The sequence below is a fragment of the Anabrus simplex genome, chromosome 3, assembly GCF_040414725.1.
Source record: "Anabrus simplex isolate iqAnaSimp1 chromosome 3, ASM4041472v1, whole genome shotgun sequence".
In the NCBI taxonomy this organism is placed as follows: Eukaryota; Metazoa; Arthropoda; class Insecta; order Orthoptera; family Tettigoniidae; genus Anabrus; species Anabrus simplex.
The window spans coordinates 186,839,302-186,861,951 of record NC_090267.1 but is presented as its reverse complement, the minus strand read 5'-3'; the positions used below and the strand labels follow the sequence as shown (position 1 = coordinate 186,861,951).

At 38.8% G+C, this 22,650-nt stretch overlaps 1 protein-coding gene across 3 annotated transcripts in view; it reads left to right on the top strand.

The window, feature by feature from the left end:
- The window catches only part of LOC136867151 (A-kinase anchor protein 17A), a 66,070-nt gene that overhangs the window by 26,026 nt on the left and 17,394 nt on the right, over nucleotides 1-22,650 (top strand). For all 3 annotated transcript variants that reach the window (XM_067144263.2, XM_067144264.2, XM_067144265.2), the window contains exons 4-6: nucleotides 3,933-4,140; nucleotides 13,386-13,472; nucleotides 13,797-14,091. In XM_067144263.2, coding sequence (XP_067000364.2) covers nucleotides 3,933-4,140; nucleotides 13,386-13,472; nucleotides 13,797-14,091 — 590 coding nt within the window. The remainder of the gene's footprint in view (nucleotides 1-3,932; nucleotides 4,141-13,385; nucleotides 13,473-13,796; nucleotides 14,092-22,650) is intronic.

Below are 22,650 nucleotides of genomic sequence, written 5' to 3'. Positions count from 1 at the left end.
TCCACCTTAAACGAAGTCATGCTTATGGCATTTTCTCCTGCTACTCGTACAGAGTCCAACAGAGATGTGATAAGGATGGTGGAAGCAGATTTAGGGTGAAATCGGAAGCTTCTAGTCTGAACCTGCACGTTGGCGGCAGATGCGTGATGGTCGCCTTTCCTGAGACTTAATGGCTACTCAGGGATCTGGTCCTGCATCTCTGTCTGGACAGGCCTATACATTCTGAAACTAATTAGTAAAAAAAAAAAGGGACGCCTACCTATGTGGACTAAACATCGGTAGCCACACTCAGATCCCGGCTGGGAAACCGCACCCAGAGCGACACCCCGATTTTGCAGTCGTAAACACAAGAGAACTTTGTTTATAGGATCATGGAATATCAGAACTTTACTGGACAGTAATACCAGACCTGAAAGACGAATGGCTTTTGTCACTCATGAACTAGCAAGACTTAACATTGACGTTGCCGCATTAATTGAAACTAGATTACTGAATGAAGGAAAACTTCTAGTTCAGGCTATACCATCTTCTGGAAAGGAAAAAATGAAGATGAACATCGAATTCATGGTGTTTGGATTTGCAGTGAAAACTAAACTGGTAAACATGCTTAGGTTAAGACCTACTGCAGTTAATGAAAGACTCATGACCCTCCGCATACCACTCTCTGGAGATAAATTCATCACTCTCATCTCTGCTTTGGACAGCTCTGAAAATTCTAAGAATCAATTCTACCATCAATTGAATACAATACTTTCCAAAGTGCCCACCATGAGTATATTATTACTTGGTGACTTCAATGCTAGAGTGGGTAGAGATAATCGGCTATTGGGTAATGTCATGGGCAATCAAGGCATAGGAAGCTAATGCAAATGGATTACTTCTTCTTGGCCTCTGTGCTGAGTATGAACTCATCACCAACACACAATTCCATGTACCAACCAGATACAAGACTACATGGATGCACCCACGTTCAAAACACTGGCACCTCATTGATTACGTCATAACCTGACAACGCAACAAGAAAGATGTCCTCATCACAAAGACAGCTAGAAACATCAATGACTGTTGGACGGATCATAGACTTCTTATCAGCCGTCTCAGAATTTTGGTGCGCCAGAAACCACATCCTCGTTTCACAAACCCTTCAAGAAGGAAATTTAATACCTTCAAAATGAAACTGTTGCTAAATAATTCCAAAATGCCATAACAGTGCAGCTGACTTCCAATCCTATCAATACCAAGGATTTGGAGCTAGAATGGGCCACATTTCAAACTATCATCAAAGATTCGGCAGGAAAAACAATTGGCTACGAGAAAAGGAAGAGAAATAACTGGTTTGATGATGATAATGAAAACATTCTGAAACTAATTAGTAAAAAAAAAAAAAAAAAAAGAAGGGACGCCTACCTATCCCTTACACAAGACCCTTCCTCTGTAGTGATGAAAGCACGTTTCCAAGAGCTTAAGATGAAATGTCAGGCTGATATAAGACAGATGAAAAATGAATGGTAGCAGCAGAAAGCCAAGGAACTCCAGACTTTGTCCGATACCAGAGACCTTCAGAATTTCTACGAAAAACTAAAGGAAATATTTGGGTCCTCTCGCTCTTCATCAGGTGCGCTGAAAGCCATTGACAATAACACCATCCTTACAGACAGTCAAGACATATTAAGACGATGGAAGGAACACTTCAGCCTACTTTTAAATCGAAGCTCAACTGCTGTCGAAGACTTCCTGCAACATGTGCCACAACATCCTCTGCAACTGTGGATGGCAGCCCAACCAACCCTCCATGAATTCGCCAAAGCTGTCAAAAGTATGAAACGAAGAAAATCTCCCAGACCAGATAACATCCCTCTAGAACTTATTCAAAGTGGAGGACTATCTTTGAAAACCAGGATTTTCTCCCTAATTCTAGTAATTTGGGAATGACAGAAGGTGCCTGCCGACATGAGAAATGCCACCATAGTAACCATTTACAAGAAAGGTGATAGAGGTATCTGTGGCAGTTATCGCGGCATTTCCCTACTATCCATAGCAGGAAAAGTTCTGGCAAAGATTTTGTTGAACAGTCTTCGGACTGTCTCTGAAATGGTAGCCCATGCAGCTTAGGGCCACCTCTCCCACCGAGTTTTCTTGAATAAGGATCTCAAAATGTATACCGAACTAATGGTGTACCAAGCTGTAGTCATAACAACAGTACTGTGTGGATGTGAAACCAGCACACTTCATTGTCGTGACATAAAGAAACTTGAATGCTTCCATCAACAAAAACTTAGATCCATCATGAACATCAAATGGGAAGACTACATAAGCATTGCAACAGTTCTTGACAAGGCACATATGAACAGCATAGAAGTCTTCATCATCACTCATCGGCTTAGATGGGTTGGCCACATCCAGCATTTGAATGATAGCAGACTGCCTAAACAACTTATCTATGGTGAGATTGGTCATGGCAGAAGGCCTCAAGGTGCTCCTTTGAAACGTTATAAAGACCAGCTTAAGATGACTATGAATAGTACCAATATAAATGCTAACACCTGGGCAACAACTGCACAAAACCGTGTTCTCTGGCGCAAAGCTACTGCAGAAAGTGTCTCACTGTTTGAGCAGGCACGTCGCAGACAAGAAATTGAAACATGAAAAGCGGAAACTACGTCAGATCCAACCATGTCCTCCACCCACCTTTTGATGTGACTTGTGTGGCCGCATGTTTCATGCAATGATTGGCTTGATCAGTCATCAGTGACATCTCCACAGAGCCAATAGACTTTAAGAGGAACTGCAGGAGAAAAACGTATTCTCAGAAACGAGTAGCGGCCGACAACGATCTGACATGTTCCGTAAGCCCAGTTTTTACGGGCCTGTCGATATTACCAATATAGACTTGGTCTAAGCGATGACATGGAACACTATAACCGATATTGAAATTCATCTTGTACCATGTAGTGACAGAAACACTTCCATGTACAAAATTATCACCAAGCAAATTTGCTCTACGGTATAGAATGTGCACTTGTAAGCTTGCATTCAGAAGATGGTGGGTTCGAACTCAACTCTTTGCAGCTCTTAACATCTTTCCCATTTTTGACACCAGGCAAACACCAGGGCTGTACTTTAATTAAGGTCTTGGCTACTAACGTCTTTATTCCAGCCTATTCCTACCCAAGCACCACCAAAAAACTATGTTAGTGCAACCTTAAACTGCTAACAAGAAGGCAATGTTTAGAGATTTAGTTACTCATCACTGCATGGAGAATGTAGGTTCAATCTGATACTTCATCAGTGACTTAAAAACAATAAACCGCAAAGGGGGCAGAAGAAAATTAATGCAGACCATCCTCATTAAAATGACAGTCCACTAAGCCCCTTGAAGCTACCAAAATAATCTATTGTATAGTCACTAAAAGAAAAAAAAAAGGAATGAGCACAATGTTCCTTGCATTTAATATTTCATCAGGCTTAATTATTATCAAAATATAATTTACCTCCCATGTAGATAAAAACCCTGTGGATACTCACAACAAACATATCTATAGGTTCAGTTGTTTTTGAAAAAAGTGTACCTGCGAGAAACTTACACAATACCACGCGCTCATTCTTTATTTGAGCTACTGTAAAATTATAAAAGTTAACATCAATGAGTAATTTTCTAGCTTTAGCAGTTATGTTACACAGACCAATAATTCTATACTGTCAGGAGCTTGCAAAATGCAGGACATGGATTTACAACCATGGGACTCTACCTGAGTCTGGCATTGCACCAGAGTGACCAGTGCTTGCTTTTTACTGTTATGTCATTATGTAAATATATCTATCTCGTTTTTAGGTCAAGTCATTGCCCCTGGTCCCATTTGAAAAAAATTTGATATACTTAAGTTGTATTAGGTTTAAGATTGGAGCAGTATAAAGTCTGTCTAATTTTCCAGAAAGCTAAGAGAAGAAGAAAAGCGCTTAAAACTTGAAAGAAGAAGGCAGCGCGAAGAGAAACGGAGGCAGCAGTTAATCTTGAAAATGAGAGAAAAGGAAACTGAGGAAGTAAATAGAAAAATTGCCCTAGAAGAACGCAAATTATTGATTGCACAAAGAAAATTAGAAAGCATTCGACTTCTTGGTGAACTGTTTGAAAGACTGAAGGTAAGACTGTCATATACTGTCATTTTATTGCTTTCTTGAGTAAGTTACTTGTCTGCTATGACTTAAGTCATTGTAAGGGTATGGTAGGATTTCAGTAATACAGTAGCTTAGTTGTATGTGTTGAAATTGACCAGTTTCTCACTGAAACATTCTTACGCATGGTATAGGCACATGAGTTCATTACTATGTTTGTGAAATATATGGTGTGTCCACCTCCAATTCAATAGAAAAGGAAGTGGATATTCTTAACATGAAGCACTTCTCTATGTACTGTATGGGTATGTAACTCATCTCTGCTTCTTGAATCCTTCACATGTTTGGCTTCCATCGATTTTAATAACTATGAGCATTTACAGCATCCAAACTTGTCTTAGCCCCCTGTCACACACAGCATCGAACGATCAAGAGCAACCAACTGCCATTGAGTACTAACAACTAAATTCATTTACCTTGTCACACTGGTCATCGATCGAGAGGGATCGACTGCACGGAAACAGCTGATACTCCCGCCCAGTACCATACAGGCTACAGACATATTCATATTCACGAGCGGAAAAGAATGTGTTGTGAAAGCGATAATTCGGGTGAAGGTATTATTCTAACATATGAATATATTAGGAGAAAGGAAAGAACCAAACGATCACAGCGGACAAGGCAAAGAGCCATGGAGAATTATACCAGCGTGTGCCTTCGTTGTGGAATAATGAAGAAAAATTCAGGAACTAGTACTGAATGTCCATCAATAATTATAAGGAATTCGTGGAAAAAAAATGAAGTCACTAATAGACATCAGGCAAACAAATTACAGGAAAAGTATAAGTTTTGAGGAAAGGCCGACGGTATCGTTAAATTCAATATTCACAACGATTTTTGAAGGTTTAGAAGTCAGAAGCGATGTTCACCTCCGAAACAGCTATGTCTGTGGCAAAATATATCAAATAAAAGATTAGTGCATTCTACAGGTTGCTAATAAAGTATTGATAAAAAAAGGACTGAAAACAATGGATGCATTTATGTACATCAATTTGAATTCATAATTTGAAGGTACTACAACTAACAGTGGAAATATATTTATTTAGGCCTACAGGTTTCTGGACATTGGGGACTCACACATGTCTGCATCTTACAGATTTAGGATTGCTCACAATACATCAGTGGATTTGTTCCTATTATATGTGATGCCATTCATAGAGCACTACAGCCAGAATTCTTGACAGGGTGAAAATTGCAACAAAAGCCTCACAAGTGTGGCTCATTGTACTTCAAATATAAGACTAATTACTGTTTATGCTAATTTTTTTTAATGATTCTGGTTCTTGGGACATAATTACTGTCTTTTCAAATGATATTTTGAGGTGTTTATTAGATGGAGGTTAACAGCTATTTTATTTATTTTTTTCATACCACTTGGTGAGACCCCACCTACCAAGATAATGAACATATCAAGAAATGCTTCCAGTCAAAATTTACATTACCTAATATAGAAATAGTGTCAAGTTTCATTACAATCCTGTAAACAAATTTGAAAGAAAGAAAAATGTACATATGTTCTGAATATTGTGAAAATGAGAAAAACAAGGAAAAGCAATGGAGTTCCTTACACTGTTTCTCTTCCTCATGATCCTCTGCATATCTCTTCTTGCCTCTCCTCTTCTTTGTTATTTGTTGCATTCTAACCTATTCGTGCCTATAATTCCTGTCTCTAATAATAATTGTTTGAATATGAATGGTCTAATGAAGTATCGAATGGGTGGAACCATTCAAGGTTATAAACTTCGTTATTGGTTCCGTATTGAATTAAGATTACACATAAAATAAAGTACAAAGGTTTAATCCACCTACTCAATACATTTACAGTAATTGCGATGTTTATAAGAACATTACAATATATTACGAGGTACTAGTTTTGACCCTGTGTGGGTCATCATTAGCCTAGCCAAGATGCATATGGATATGGTAAAGTCCCAAAGCAGAACTACATGGTGAAATGAATATAAAAGAATGAACTGAATATGTGATGGAATGATGTACATATTATAAAATGGTGAACCAATGAACTGTTGAGGATGTGATATGTGTTATGCTTATCAATGACAAATAAAATTTTTGGATTTATGTCACATACAATAAATTAAACTGTAAGAATATTTATCATACAATTATTGCAAAATGATTAAAATAAGCTCTGTTGACAAATACTCTAAAATTGCACATTTAAAAATGTAATACGTCAGTTTTAAAGCAAAATCCAAATGCTTCTATTGAATTTCTAGAATTCGGATTGTGTCTTCAGGTGGGGATGTAAAGTTCAACATTGGCACAGAGGGAATCTTTCTTGCATAATGTCCAATAAATCCAACACAGAAGTTAAATGTTGATAAAGATTGTTTGACATTCTTGTAATATAATGAATCTTGCTGTGCTATGAGGAATACTCCCAATTCAAGTAGGAACCAATAGAACCTGATGAAGAAAAAGTAAGAATTAATGCGAGATATGTTGTGAAAAGACGGGAATGCCGAAAAAAGAACTTAACGAGTACTCACCTTGCATGCAATTTGAACAACCTTCCCGGTGGAGTGCAACTAAGAGAATGAGAATGGCGTGGAACAGGAAAGGAGAAGTTAGTGAGGGGAGGAGCAACCAGAGAATGACGTGTAAAGGGAGGGGTGGGGAAATGGGGAGTGGCTTAAGGCGGAGCCGGCGGGAGGGATAATGACGGTGTTTGTATTGGCGGAGGACCTTTGATTAACTTAAAGAAATAATTTTGGTCTACTAACTTGCTTTTTCTGAAATAAGTGATGAATAAATCGAATAAAATATTAGACTTTTTCATAAATTTATGAACTTTGAATTAGACATGGATATCCTTGAAATACCTAACAAAGGCCCTCTACTTAATATAATCGAGAATTTTTATATACATTTGGACCAGTACTTTAACGCAAACTATAACCTTAACGAAAAAGTCTAATATTTTATTCGATTTATTCATCACTTATTTCAGAAAAAGCAAGTTAGTAGACCAAAATTCTTTCTTTAAGTTAATCAAAGGTCCTCCGTCAATACAAACACTGCCATTTTCCCTCCCGCCGGCTCCGCCCTTTCTGGATTGCTGCTTCTTTTTCAAAGCCTTCGATTCTTATCACTACAGACTGATTTTTACACAGGTTGTAGATAATTCTTCGTTCTTGGTATCTGATCCCTATCATCCTCAGAATCATAAATAGCTTGTTCCAATCAACATTATCGAATGCCTTTTCTAGATCTACGAATGTGTACGTGGGCTTGTCCTTCTTGATTCGATCCTCTAAGATCAGACGTAAAGTCAGGATTGCTTCACGTGTTCCTACATTTCTTCTGAAGCCAAATTGATCTTCTCCCAACTCAGCTTCAACTTGTTTTTCCATTCTTCTGTAAATAATACGTGTTAAAATTTTGCAGGCATGAGCTACTAAACTAATGGTGCGGTAGTTTTCACACCTGTCAGCACCGGCTTTCTTGGGAATAGGTATAACAACATTATGCCGAAAATCGGATGGGACTTCTCCTGTCTCATACATCCTATCCGGGAGATAGTGGGTTCAAATCCCACTGTCGGCAGCCCTGAAGATGTTTTTCCGTGGTTTCCCATTTTCACACCAGGCAAATTAATTAAGGCCACGGCCACTTTCTTCCCATTCCTAGGCCTTTCCTGTCCCATCGTCGCCATAAGACCTATCTGTGTCAGTGCGACGTGAAGCAAATAGCCTAGCCCATTCCCTTACTTGTGTTGCCAGAAACCTTCCTTGTATTAGTGCAGTGTTAAACCATTATTGAAACAAAAAAAATTCTTGTTCAGAATTTCTTGCTAGTGTCCAATAAAGGAGTAAATTTAATATGATCTCCTTCAAAGAAGCAGTTCCTCGATTACCTATCTCTCGTTTTTTCATAAATCTGGAAGTGTGTGTTCTAGGAGCCAGATACACAGACATAGGATCTGAAAACTGAATGAACTGTAAATTGTAACCATTAGGTAAATCACCCTTGCTAGCGAAATGTTTGGCAATTAAATCATTATACCATGGCCTGGTTACTCAGCAACCTGTTCTATATATTCATTACTGGTCATAAAATCCCACATTAATATAAAGTACTATGCAAACAAACATGCAGCAGGTAGGGACCCTCTTTGGAGGCAGCCCTGCCCAGGGAGTGGTGCCCCTGCCTTTGTGAGTCCCATAGGACACTGACCCAGCATGTTATCATCTGGTAAGGGTCTCAGCTCAGGGTTACGAACAAAGACCTCAAAGGAATCTACAGCGGAGAAGATGGACTTTGGAATGGTGGAAATTGTGGAAGAGGCACCCCAGTATTTGGGTTGTATTGTAAGCCGTAGTGTTAAGCACTGAAAATACTTAAGTTGTGTGTGAATTTGTATATGATTATGCTGGGTTTAGAATGTTAAATTAGTAGTATTTCTTGTAATATTTTCTTTCCATGGATTTGCTTGTTGTACTCTTGTTGTTTGTTTGTTTGTTTGTTTGTTTGTTTGTTTGTTTGTTTGTTTGTTTGTTTGTTTGTTTGTTTGTTTGTTTGTTTGTTTGTTGTTGGGTAATTATGTTAACTTTACATTATTATTACACTACTGTAAGTGACCATTGCCTTCAGGATATTTCCCATTTGCAATGTATTTGTTAATAATAATAATAATAAAGAATAATAAAAAATACACTCTTCATCAGCAGTGTTTGTTTCCCATATGAGGAACGGCTGCTAGGGCGTCTATTCTCATGTAAGGGGCGGCCTGAATATTTGCTGGCAGTAGCTCTAAAATGCCTTCGGGAGTGGCGATCCCATCGTAACAATAGCCTAAAATGAGTGGTGGTAATTATCAGCCTTGGAAAATGTTAGAGCACACCCTGCTAAATGCGACGCACAGTTCTTGTGCTGGGGGAGCTGTGATAAATGGGCATCCAGCGGTTAATATTATGAAGGTGGGAATAATAAATGTTGTGATCCTGACAGGAATATCAGAAGAGTTGATTGATTTTATGGAGAAAGAGAATGTTGCAATGATGGGACTGAGTGAGGTCAAGTGGAGGGGAAAGGGCATGAAGAGGATGAGTAAAGGGTACACCCTATACTGGAGTGGTGGAGGTGAGGCAAAGAATGGAGTAGAAGTGATTGTTAACAAAACCCTGGATGAAAGTGTGGATTTGGTAGACTACGTTAGTGATAGAATTATCAGAGTGCGACTGAGCATGGAAGGAGTGAAAGATTTCATCCAAGTTTATGCACTGGAAACAACGAGGAAAATATAGAATAATTCTTGGAGACACTTGAAGTAATCCCCAATGTGGAAGTGATAGTCATGGGAGATGTCAATGCTCAGGTTGAAAAAGACAGAATTGGTAAAAAAAGAAGTGATTGGTCCATTTGGATATGGAGAAGGAAACAGCAAGGGAGATAGGTTGCTAGATTTTTGTGAGAGCTATGGAATGAATGTGGGGTAACACTTTGTTTAGAAAGAAGAATAGTAGAAAGATCACTGGATATGGTTGGGGTGAAAGGAGGACAAAAGCCGTTATTGATTATTTTTTGGTTGAGAAAATAAATTTTAAACTGTTAATGGATGTAACAGCACTGCCAGGTGAGGCATTTAATGGAGACCACAGAGTAGTGGTAGCAAAATTGAAAATAGGTCAAATTGTGAGAGTAAAAGAAATAAGACAGAAGAAAATAAAAGTATGGAAATTAAAATATAAATAAACTTAGGAGAATAGCACATCCCTATATCAGAAATAGAAAGTGTAGAAGAAGAAGAATGGAGCAAATTTAAAAACACATTTGTAAGCTGTGCAGAGAAGATTTGTGGCAGAACTTCGGCGAGAGAAGAGGTGAAGGAGGTTGTTAAACAAAAGAAGAAGGCAAGAATGGAATAGAGATGGGAAGTAAGAAAGTAAGATTAAGTATCAGCAAATTAAAAGTAAGTGTAAAAAAGTGGTAAATGAGGAAAAGTAGAAATGTTGGAAGAGATTCACACAAGAGTGGGAAAAGGATGTTGTATGGATTGATAAAAAATAAGAGAAAAGGAAAAAATTACACAAAACAACTGAAGGAAGAAAGTGGAAATGTAATAAGAGACCCAAAAGTGATAAAGAATAGGTGGAAAGACTATTTCGATAGACTCCTGATTGTAAGAAATGAAACAGAAGAGAGTGTGGTAGTAAATGAGGATGATCCAGAAATAGAGAGTGATATTCAATAGCAGAGGTAGAAATGGCTGTTAAACAACTGAAAACAGGAAAAGCAGCAGGGATGGATGAAATATGTGTGGAAATGATAAAGGCAGCAGAACTTATTGGTCTACATTAGTTATATAAGCTGCTAAGGGTTCTATGGAGGAAAAAGCAAATACCTTATGATTGGTGTAAAGGTGTAATAATACCAGTATTTAAGGAAGGTGACGGGAAGGTATATGACAATTATTGAGCAGTTACATTGTTGTCACAAGTAGCCAAAATATTGGAGAGAATAATAGAAAGGAGGATGAGAGGAAAGGTGGAAAGAAATTTAGAAGAGCAGGGCAGGTCAAGGATAGACCCTATATTTACCATGAAATTACTGATGGAAAAACAGTGGGAATATGGAAAAGATCTGATTATAGTATTTCTTGATCTAGAGAAGGTATACGATAGTGTTAATAGAGAAAAGGTGTGGGAAACCCTGGAAAGAAAAGGATGTGAAGGCAATCAAGAGAACTAGTGAAAGCAGCGTATAAGAATTGTTGCAGTTGTGTCCAGACTCCAGTAGGAAGAACAGATTGGTTTAGAAACCAAACTAGACTAAGACAAGAAAGTGTATTGTCTCCACTTATGTTTGTAATGGTTTTGGATGAAATTCTAAAGGAAAGAAAAGCAAGATATGGTGGGGATATGAAAATACTGTTTGCAGATGACACAGTGATCTGGGGAGTCAACAGTAGAGAAGTGCAAATTCAACTAGAGCCTTTAAATGACAATATTGAGAAATATTAAATGAAAATCTGTGTGGAAAGGAGCAAAACAGTGATGATGACAAGATAAAGAGTAGGAAAAGGAATTATTTGTATCAGGGGACAAAACCTTGAGGTTGTTGAATACTTCAAATATTTGGGAAGTGAAATAATTCAAGATGCAAGGTTGGATAAGGAGATCAGCAGAAGGGTACACGCGAGAATTACATTCTACCAGAATGTAAGGAACCTGGTATGGAACATGAAATGTAAAATGATAATTTACAAGATGTACTACACCCCTATATTAACATATACATCAGAGACTTGGACTTGGACAGCAAGAAATGAGAGTAAAATTCAGGCCAGTGAGATGAAGTTCCTGAGGAGTATGATAGGGAAGACAGGAGAGACATAGTAAGAAATGTTGAGATCAAAAAAGAAATAGGGGTAGAAAAACTGAATGATAGGATGGAGAAGAATAAATTGAGATGTTTGGACATTTTATGAGGATGGAGGAGGAAGGAAGGATACTAAAAACAAGTGTTGGAGGCTAAGATAGAATGAAAGAGGGCAGGAGGGAGGCTCAGAGCAAGATGGATGGACTCTGTCAAGAATAGTATAGGAAAAAGGAGACTACTGGAATACAGTTACTGAAGAGGAGTTTTTGAAGAATTAAGTGCCACTTTTTGAATAGTAAACAATCTTGTGTCTATTACTAACTTCATGTTAAAAACGGCAGTTTTGTATAAAGTGATCTATAGTAATGTACACAAGACATCAGGGATTTGTGTACTGGGAGTCAGTTGTTGAGGAAGCCATTTCTTTTTCAGTTTCAAATTAGTTAACCCTTCAAGTTGGTATTAAGGGTTGGCCAAGTATTACCCTACAGCGGTAATAAATTTTAGAACAATATCACACTTTTACATGCTGTCACAAACATTGCTGTAACTTCTAAACGACTTGTCTGATTTTGTTCAAAATAAGTGGATAAACAGTTCATATCATGCAGATGTTGTATCTACATACAAAAAGGTGGCATACAAAGTTTAAAAAAAAAATGGTTAATTACCTTCGTGTTGGAATAAAATTCAAATCAACAGTGTCCATTACCACTCGGGTGAGCATTCCCTTATGTTAGTATCATTATGTACATCACACGTAATTTCCTACTGTGCATAATCATCGTCACTAACACTTTCATTATCACTCGGATTATTCTCATCACTATTTTCACCGAATATTTGTACGAGAGCTGCATTAGATAAATAGACTGTGTGAGGACGCCACCATGTTGCTTACTACGATCGACGTTGATGAAACAAGTCTTTTTACGCAAGCACAATGCCGCATTACAGTAGAAGATACTCCCCTGCATAAAATGATACCCTGTGCTGCGAGCCATGCTAAAAGTTTACGTACCGGGCGAGTTGGCCGTGCGGCCAGGGGCACGCGGCTGTGAGCTTGCATCCGGGAGATAGTGGGTTCAAATCCCACTGTCGACAGCCCTGAAGATGATTTTCCATGGTTTCCCATTTTCACACCAGGCAAATGCTGGGGCTGTACCTTAATTAAGGCCACGGCCGCTTCCAACTCCTAGGCCTTTCCTATCCCATCGTCGCCGTAAGACCTATCTGTATCGGTGCAACGTAAAGCAACTAGCAAAAAAAAAATTTACGTTGACAACCAACAGATGGCAATATACAGATGTACATCTAAAACATCGCTAGCCTAGTCCGTACAGGAATACGTCAAACTCTCCTGGCTTATGTTTTGTAGGTCCATACATGTATACGTTGAACCGGCTGAGCGGTTAATTTATAGCTGTGAAGTTTTCAGTTTATCGAAACTAATGCAGGATAAAATTAGAAAAAAACAGTAACCTGAAAAATATATCAGTTAAAACAGAATTTGAAAATATAATTTAATTCAAAATAGGAATTATTATTAAATGATCAGTCTTGCTGTTTTCTAATTTTATTAATCCTACATTAGTTTTGACTGACTGAGAAACTTCATAGTTAAAGATCGTCTTAAAAAGCGGTTTGAAAGTGCTCCGTCAAGATCAAACATTTACCACAATCAGAAATGGTAGTGAAGTCGACCTAATTTCTTATCATTTGTCTTACGTGAAATGATTTTTTCTGTTTTATGGTTGAGTTTCACTACTTGTGTCAGATATATGTAAATATCAACAATAACAGATGATGCTATCACTAACTTTCTTTGTGTCTCATTTCATTTCTACTTTTGTCGTTTTTGTTTGTAGAATGTTGTACCTGAGCAAGTTATTATAAATAAAGAGGAAACTGTGACAGAAGGAGCAGTTACAGTTGTACAGGACAAGGAATTACAGGTAATATGCTGTTTCAGGTGTTCAGTCAAAAATTTGAGAAATGTCATTAACATTAAATAAGACAGGGCTCAAACTTCCATATTCTTATTATTTTATTTCAATTGAGTTAATCTAAAGTCTTAGGAGACTTTTAATAATTAATGTTCTTAAATATTGACAAGTATGTCAGAAGAATTATTTACTTGTAAGTATACTTCAGTTCCAGGGACTTTCCACATTAACATGAAATAAGTGCACCTGACTTATGAAATATAAACTTGAAAATTTCTGTTTTGAGTAAAGGCTAGTAATTGTTGAGCACTTTATTTTAGTTTCATTTTTCAGGAAGAAGGGGCCACAGAAAATGTTAACCCTCTGGACAGAGAAAAGGAATTACGTCGCAGGCTCATGGAGCGGTTCAAAAGTCTACATAAGCAGCAAAGTGAACGATTACAAATGACTAGAGAGGGTAAAGATGTGTCCAGCATCCAGGTGGTACGTTCCGATTTTACCAGCAGTGATAGTGAGTTGTCATCTAGTTCCAGTAATTCTGAGATTTCTTTGAGTCACAGTTCAAGCTCAACAGAACCACATCATGGGTCACAGTCTTCTGAAACTAAAAGCGGCTCAAAATGGAAAGGTGAAACATTTTTGTTTTAAATTTGTATTATAGTATTGTTCTTAAATCTTACATTTGTACATTATTTTCCTTTTTTAGTTTATAATTTACTGGTAAGCAGTATTCATGTCATTCATTTCATAGGCTGCCATCAATCGAAAGGTATGAAGAACTTCATTTGATTGTCTGTACACATCTAAAACTGAACCAGGATGAACAATGTCTGTATTTTCCGGGCTTGTAGGCCGTGGTCCTGGAGCATATTGTTACGTGCCAACCCTGTGGTAGCTCCTTTCAGTACTTCCAGGGAGAGACTGGTGATTCACACGACCTGGGATCTCCTAGCCGGCTTGGAGGGTGGGACTGGCGTTCTGTGTATTATTCTCACCGGCCAGCTTACCTGCGAGTTTCTTGGAGATTCAACGGGAATGTTGTGCCTCTAGTGACATCGCAAAATTTCTGGTTCAAATCACGCGAGCTATAAAAAGGGAGGCTAGCCACGGACAGTCAGTCAGTACTGAACTTGAAGTGACAGTTGGGCTCCGAAGTGAAGTCAGTGTGTTGGGGTTTGGTGGCTGGGCTGAGGGCGACAGAGGTGTTGGCTATCGCTAGTGTCTCACTGAGGTCTGAACGAGCGAGCTGTTATTGTGGTGTCAGAGAGACCAGTGAGTGCGTGAACTGGAGACAACAGAAAGGAAGACTGTACTGTGTGTTCGTGTATTTCTATGGATTGAAGCAGAGCAAGGGAAGCCACTATCGCAAGTGTGAAGGTAAATGGACCTGTGTTAATGTCTGTGGAATCGAACCAACGAAGTCATCGTGTGTTGTCTGGCCAGTAGCACTGTGTTCAAATCCAGCTGTCTATGCACAGCTGCTGTAGGAAGTGAGTGGACTTGGGAAAGTGAAAGTAAGGATTATAGCCGTCCCCAGGTAATTCCAACCGGCTGGGACTCCCTGGTCAGTGTACAGAAGAGAGATTTGTAAATAGACTTGTAATTAGTAAGTGTGGCCATTCATAACTGGTTAGAATTGTGTGTATTTAAATGTGTGTGCATGCATTTATTAGGTCATACTAAAATAGAGTAATGAAACAGATGGAGTTTTATTCATAACAATATGGTGGTCCTGACGTTTCACCAAAAACTGTTTTAATGAACGAATTGACGATATCACCCTGGGCAGTCCACTGAGTCTGGTGATCACATTTTTTTTTTCATGGAAATGTTCAAGTCAGCAGCACTCAAGACTGCACCACTGAAACCTAAGGTGTGGCTTTGCTACATAGATGACACCTTTGTAATCTGGAGCCATGGAGAGGAACAGCAGCAGCTGTTTCTATGGCATCTGAATACCACTGACACAAATATTCAGTTCAATACAGAGACAGATGTTCTGTTAATAAAAAGCACGATGTAAAGGTAATTTTCAAAACCAACAATAGGAACGCACAAGTCTTACAGAATGCCACATCCATAAACAAATTCGATAGTTATTAGAAATCAGCAGTATACAGTATTATTTGCAACAGTTGTAATTCTTCTTACGTCGGACAGACTGGGAAGAATTTTAATGTAAGGTGCTTGGAACATGTTAATTCCCTGAAGTACAATAAATTTTCAGCTATAGGACAGCATATGCATGACTATAATCACAAATTCACAGACATAAAACAAGATATAGAAATTCTCCAAATCAACAAAGGATCCCTCCTTTACATTACCGAAAGCTGCTTCGTACATATAGATCAATATTTCAACCTGAGTCATAATTTTAATGATATTTCAGAAAAGCCAAATATCCTTTTTGACCTTCTAATTCCCATTTTTAGAAACGTCAAACCAATAAGTCATAATTCAGTTTTTCATAATATTCACAGCACCTTTCCTCAGCAGCCATCCTTTTTCCCACATCCTTCAGCCCCGCCTTAATTCTCCCCCTTCCCCACCACCCCCTCTCCTTCACGACCTCTCGCCTTGCCCCACCCCTCTCCCCTTGCCCCGCCTCGCCCTCCTTGCCTGAACCTTCCTTTTCCTTTGAATTTCACAACCGTTAGTATGAGGCACACACAACAATAGGCCACACACCACATGCCGTAATGAGAGGTAAGTCTCATATAATCTATGCCATCTAACTAACACGCTCTCTCCTTCAATTCACTAATTTAATTTTATCTAATTTTTTTCAGGTTAAATTCATGGACACTGCAGTGAATTGCAAATTTTACACTAGACACAATGTATCTGTTTTAATCACATCTTCATGTGCCGTCCTGACAGTGTCCAACAATATTTCAGCATGATTTTAACAAGCACTACGAGAGCATTTCATTTTATTACGATGATGTTGAAACACCACCTAGCAGTTCTGTGTCAGCTGGTGGTTATTTACAGCGGCGTCCAGTGACTTGCATACGGCTAACACCACTCAAGTAGATTTGGTGATTGACTACAGGAATTTCCAACAAGTTAGAAATTTATTGTGTTGAGGGATAAAAAGAAGTGAAGTGATTATTTGCCACATGACAGCCTACTTACGGACTAATAGGATAATTGTGAGAAGTTCAGTAGCACGGTACATACGGTATCTGTCTAGTAATAACATAGCTATGGATAAGAAAAGGGTTGTGAAACCACTCATTAATGAAGAAAAAAATAAAATCCTTCAAGAAGTACATAGGAATCCACATCTTAAGCGCATAGAGTTGGCACAAACGTTAAAACTAGCACCTTCTACTTTAAACACTATTGTGATAAACAGAGACAAAATTGAAAATGCTTATAAGCAAAATAGAAACGGAAAAAGAAAATGAGTACGCGAAGGAAAGTTAGAATGATTTTGAAGTGGTTCAACCAAGCATGTGCTGCGAATATCCCTGTAGATGGAATTAACTTCACGAAAAAGCAACTTACATTACCAACAAAATCGGACTAACAAACTTTGCTGTTTCCGACGAATGGATTGAGCGTTTTAAAAATAAACATGGTCTAGTTTACAAATGTGTGAGAGGAGAAGCAGCCAGTATTGATGGCGAGACTGTGGAAACATGGACTACAGTTACACTTCCGTCACTGCTGAAAGAGTACGATTCCAACGACGTCTTCAATGCTGACGAAATGGGACTCTTCTTTAGCCACTTCCTGACAGGACTCTCGCATGCAGAGGAGAAACCTGCCGTGGTGGGAAGCTAAGCAAGGAGAGGTTAACTGTCCTGCTATGCTGTAAAGAGAGGGGCACAGAAAAGTTGCCACCGCTTGTCATCGGCAAAGCCATAATGCCTCGATATTTCAAAAATGTTCAGAGCTTGCCATGCCAATATGAAGCCAACGGCAATGCTTGGATGACATTGTTCCTTTTTGAAGAGTTTTTGCGTGCACTCGATGCCAAGATGGGGACCAAAAATTGTAAAATATTACTGCTAATCAATTGGTGTGCTGCTCATCCTATAAATATACCTACCAGGAATGTAAAGGTAGTATTTTCAGGGTATTATTCACTGTGTGAAAAAGAAGTACCGCAAAATGCTGGTACAGAAAAGGTTGGGAAACATCGACAGTGCTCGTATGAGGAAGATCACGATCCTACTGTAGATGCTATGCACTTTCTAAAATGTTCTTGGGGCTCTGTTGATCAAAGTACGATAAGTAACTGCTTCCGTAAGGCAGAAATTTGAGTGGAAAACGAAAGTGTTGATAGAGCGGAAAATTTCGTTGAAGTCACTGAAGAGCCTGAGGAATTTTGCAGGTATGTAGAGTGTGACCATGATGTTGCTATTTGTCAGCCTCAGTCAGCAATGTTTTTGAAGAGTATGTGGAGGAAGAAGAAGAAGCCACTGCCACTCCTACCCTAGCAAAGGCATTGGAAACGATGGAAACAGTTCGAAGCTTTGTGTCCAGTTTTGAGGTTGACGAAAATGTCGTGAACATCTTGTCACAATTAGACTCGACCCTGTATACTTCGGACAAAGAAGCAGAAAACAAAACAATGGATATATTTTTTGAACATCAATAAGACAACTTTGTGACTTAAGAGCCTAAATTGTGTTTTACGTTTTTGAAACATATGTTCGTTGTGGACAGTGACATAACGCCAAGTGTTCTGTATATTATTATTATTATTATTTTACTACGGTACTGTACTGTCAGTAAATGTTCATGTGATGAAGTGATATGAATCTGCAGACCACCGTGGTATTTCTCCTTGCAAAAACTTTTTAAACGCTTGTACAGTGAACTTCATGATCTAGAGGCCTACGTTGGTTTTTTAAATGTCTGTGTAATTGTGGACAGTGACAAAAGCCATGTGTTCTGTATATAGTCATTATTTTGTACTGTACCACGTTTGCATTTATTAAGGTAATGCCAATAACTGTTTTTGTGATAAGATGGTTTAAATCGGTGTGGTATGACTGAAGCTAAAATACGTAAGCCCATAGTGCAGCAATAGCAGATTTTGACAGGTCATTTGTAGGTGCCGTTAAGTAATAAGGCTTCCATATACTGTAGACCTATACCATTAAAAAGTTATGTAAAGATGCAGGCAATGGGAAAGCGGTGTACATACAAAAATACAAACTGCTAGTCGAGTTTGACAGTTGGCACGTTTTAATTGTTAACCGGCGAGTCTGTCCGAGTACTGCCGACGTTTTGTATTCAAGATGGCGGCTAAAGGCGCTTAATAGTGCATGGCGAGTATAACCTCCCGAGAAATTCATGCTCAAACTAAGTGACCAGAAAACAATCTTTGATTACCCACTGATCAGAAACCTAAGGCTTCAACTAACAATTCATTATACAAATGTTTTAGTAAGAAAGTGATCTATAATATGTAGGTACTGCAGTTATTTCTCTGAGCTCAAGGGCAAAAGAATGTCATATCTGTTCTTCTATGTTTTTCTCATCTTTTAATAGTCTCTTGTTACCTTTATTACCTTTACAGGCTCTAGTAGAGAATTTATATTTGTTCTTGACCTTTTCACTTTTTAGTGCTCTCCTTTATCTCTTGAAACTCTACACACACAATGCACAATGTACTAACGTGTAAAGTGATACATATCCCTGTTGGATAGTTTTTAATGGGATATTTGATAGTACGTTTTCCCGCTTAACACTATGTTTTTTCGTCGTTCCCTGCAGAAACGTACTAACGAGGTTTCACTGTAGTTGCTTGAAGCGTTTTATTACCCCAGGATCAAGAGGCTGCAACACACTGGTACAATTTGGGGGGAAATGCACAACTTTCACATTGCAAAGAAATGACGTGTCCTGTGGATGAGCGGCACAATTATCCACAAAGAGTATGACTTTTCTTCCTTGTGCACCAGTGAGGCATCAAATGACCTTAAAAATTGTGAAAAAATGTCAGTGGTCGTCCAAGCCTTTTTGTTTGCATACGTCATGGGCAGTTTTTCATGTTCTTAAAACAACGCGATTTTAATTATTTTCCCACTATGACGGGCGCTCTCTTATCACTGCCATCACTGTTCACAGACAGCAGAACGGTTAGTCTTTCTTTTGAACTTTCCCCCCCATGGCAAGATTAACCCTTCATCGCCAGTGTTCTATCAGGAACAACACTAAAAATGTCCAGTCTCGTCTGCGTTATATACGTCACATGGCTAGTACACCTCCAGTAGCGAAGGCAGTCTCTCGATCCACAGCTCCTTAGCTTCTGTGTCCACAGAAGCACTTTCTCCGGAAACCTTCTTGAAGACTAGTCCATGTTGCACTTTAAATGGGGCGATCCATCCATTCGTTGTAGTAAAATGATCAATTTTCAACCTTGCAGCTATCTTCTTGGCTTTCTCCTGTAATATGGTTCCATCTATAGGGATATTGGAAGCCCTTGCTTCCTGGTATCAAGTGAAAAGGACATTCTCCAGCTGAGTGAATGTAGATTTTCTTCTGTTTTTCTTGTTTTTACTTGAACTACCTCATTTATCAATTTGCTCTCGTATCTCATTCTTCTTAGCAAATATGGAGTTTAAAGTTGAAGACACTAACCCAAGACGTTTAGCGGTATCTACTCGTTCTTTTAACGGGTTCAATTCAACTATAATTTTCAGTCGTTCTTCTAGAGTTCTTACTTTTTCACGGGACGTGACATGTCATGAATAGCAATAATAGGAAGTAAAATGAGAAAAACAATGTAATTACGAACGATAGATAAAATTGTAATCGCCGCACACAACAAAGAGACAGCACAGGTCCACTCAGAATGAAACGAAATAGCACAATGACGGCTTGGTATCATAAATTTTCTCATTCGGGACAAATATTTCAGGTTCCCTATGGGAATCAACATCTATATCATCTGATGGCCAGGCAAGTATCTTTTTTTCAAAATGAAACCAAGTCTTTCATAGTGCATTGGCACTGCTGGTGGCTCCAAGTAGCCTACGCAGTGGTCTCCACGGTATGCACTAGGCATGCGTCTTGGTAGGTGTGCTATTTACCAACTGATAGCCCAATGTAGCACACTGAGGCGAAACACTGGCAACCAGGAATGGGTAAGCTGGAAAATTTATAATGTTCAATAACGGACCAACTATATTGGTATTATAAATTTACTCATTCGGGACAAATATTTCAGGTTCCATATGGGAATCAACATCTATATCATCTGATTTGCACACGTATGTTGTTAGCCAATGAAGTCTCATGGCGCATGGTTGGTAAGGTACAGGGGTAAAAAATGTAGGAGCAAACACAGCCTTGAGAATTCTTTTCATATGTCATTTGGTATAGAACCTATCCAACCATACGATCGTGAAGTGCTCTGACTAATTTTACAAACCGTTCAGGATAGCCAAAGCATCTTAAAACCATCCACATGGCTTTGCTAGGCATAGTATCAAAGGCCTTTTACAAACTGAACACTAAAAGCAGATTTTTTTGTTGTTCTCTGCACTTCTCTTGCAGTTGTCTTGCACAAAATATCATGTGGATGGTGCTTCTAGATGTACAAAACCCACACTGACATTCTGAAAGTGTCTTCTCCAAGACAGTCTAGAGTAGATTCAACAGGATTCTAGCAACAACAAAAAAATCTTGCTATGGAGAGCAAGAAAATACCATGAAAATTACCACACATGCTTCAACCATACGTAGTGGCCTCCACGGTATGCACTAGCCAGCGTCTTGGTAGGTGTGCTAGGTACCAACTGATGAGCCCAACCTAGCACACGAGGGCGAAACGCTGGCAACCAGGAATGAGTTAGCTGGAAAATTTATAATGTCCAATAACGGGCCATTTATATTGGTATTATAAATTTACTCATTCGGGACAATTATTTCAGATTCCCTATGGGAATCAACATCTATATCATCTGATAGCCAAACAGGCATCAATTTTTGGTAAAGAGACAAAGTCTCTCATAGTGCATTGGCACTGCCGGTGGCTCCAAGTATCCTACGCAGTGGCCTCCACGGTATGCACTAGCCAGCGTCTTGGTAGGTGTGCTAGGTACCAACTGATGAGCCAAACCTAGCACACGAGGGCGAAACGCTGGCAACCAGGAATGAGTTAGCTGGAAAATTTATAATGTCCAATAACGGACTATTTATATTGGTTTGACATACCCCTTAGTCGAGCAGCTCGTCTCCTTTCTCCCAAGTCTTCCCACCCCAAACTTTGCAACATTTTTGTAATGCTACTTTCTTGTCGGAAATCGCCCAGAACAAATCAAGCTGCTTTTCTTTGGATTTTTTTCCAGTTCTTGAATCAAGTAATCCTGGTGAGGGTCCCATACACTGGAACCATACCCTAGTTGGAGCCTTACCAGAGACTTATATGCCCTCTACTTTACATCCTTATACTACAACCCCTAAATACCTTCATAACCATGTGCAGAGATCTGTACCCTTTATTTACAATCATATTTATGTGTTTACCCCAATGAAGATCTTTCCTTTTATTAAGACCTAGGTATCTACAATGATCCCCAAAGGGAACTTTCACCCCATCAACGCAGTAATTAAAACTGAGAGGACTTTTCCTATTTGTGAAACTCACAACCTGGCTTTTAACCCCGTTTATCATCATACCATTGCCTACTGTCCATCTCACAACATTATCAAGGTCATTTTGCAGTTGCTCATAATCTTGTAACTTATTTATTACTCTGTATTGAATAACATCATCTGCAAAAAGCCTTATCTCTGATTCCACTTCTTTACACATATCATTGATATATATATAAGAAAACATAAAGGTCCAGTGATACTGCCTTGAGGAATTCCCCTCTTAATTATTACAGGGACAGATAAAACATCGTCTACTCTATTTCTCTGAGTTCTGTTTTCTAGAAACAGAGCCACACAATCAGTCACTCTTTATCAAGTCCATTTGCACTAATTTTTGCCAGTAGTCTCCCATGATCTACCCTATCAAATGCCTTAGGTCAGTTGCGATACAGTCCAATTGACCTCCTGAATCCAGGATATCTGCTATATCTTGCTGGAATCGTACAAGTTGAGCTTCAGTGGAATAACCTTTCCTAAACCCAAACTGCCTTCTATGAAACCAGTTGTTAATTTTGCAAACATGTCTTATATAATCAGAAAGAATGCTTTCCAAAAGCTT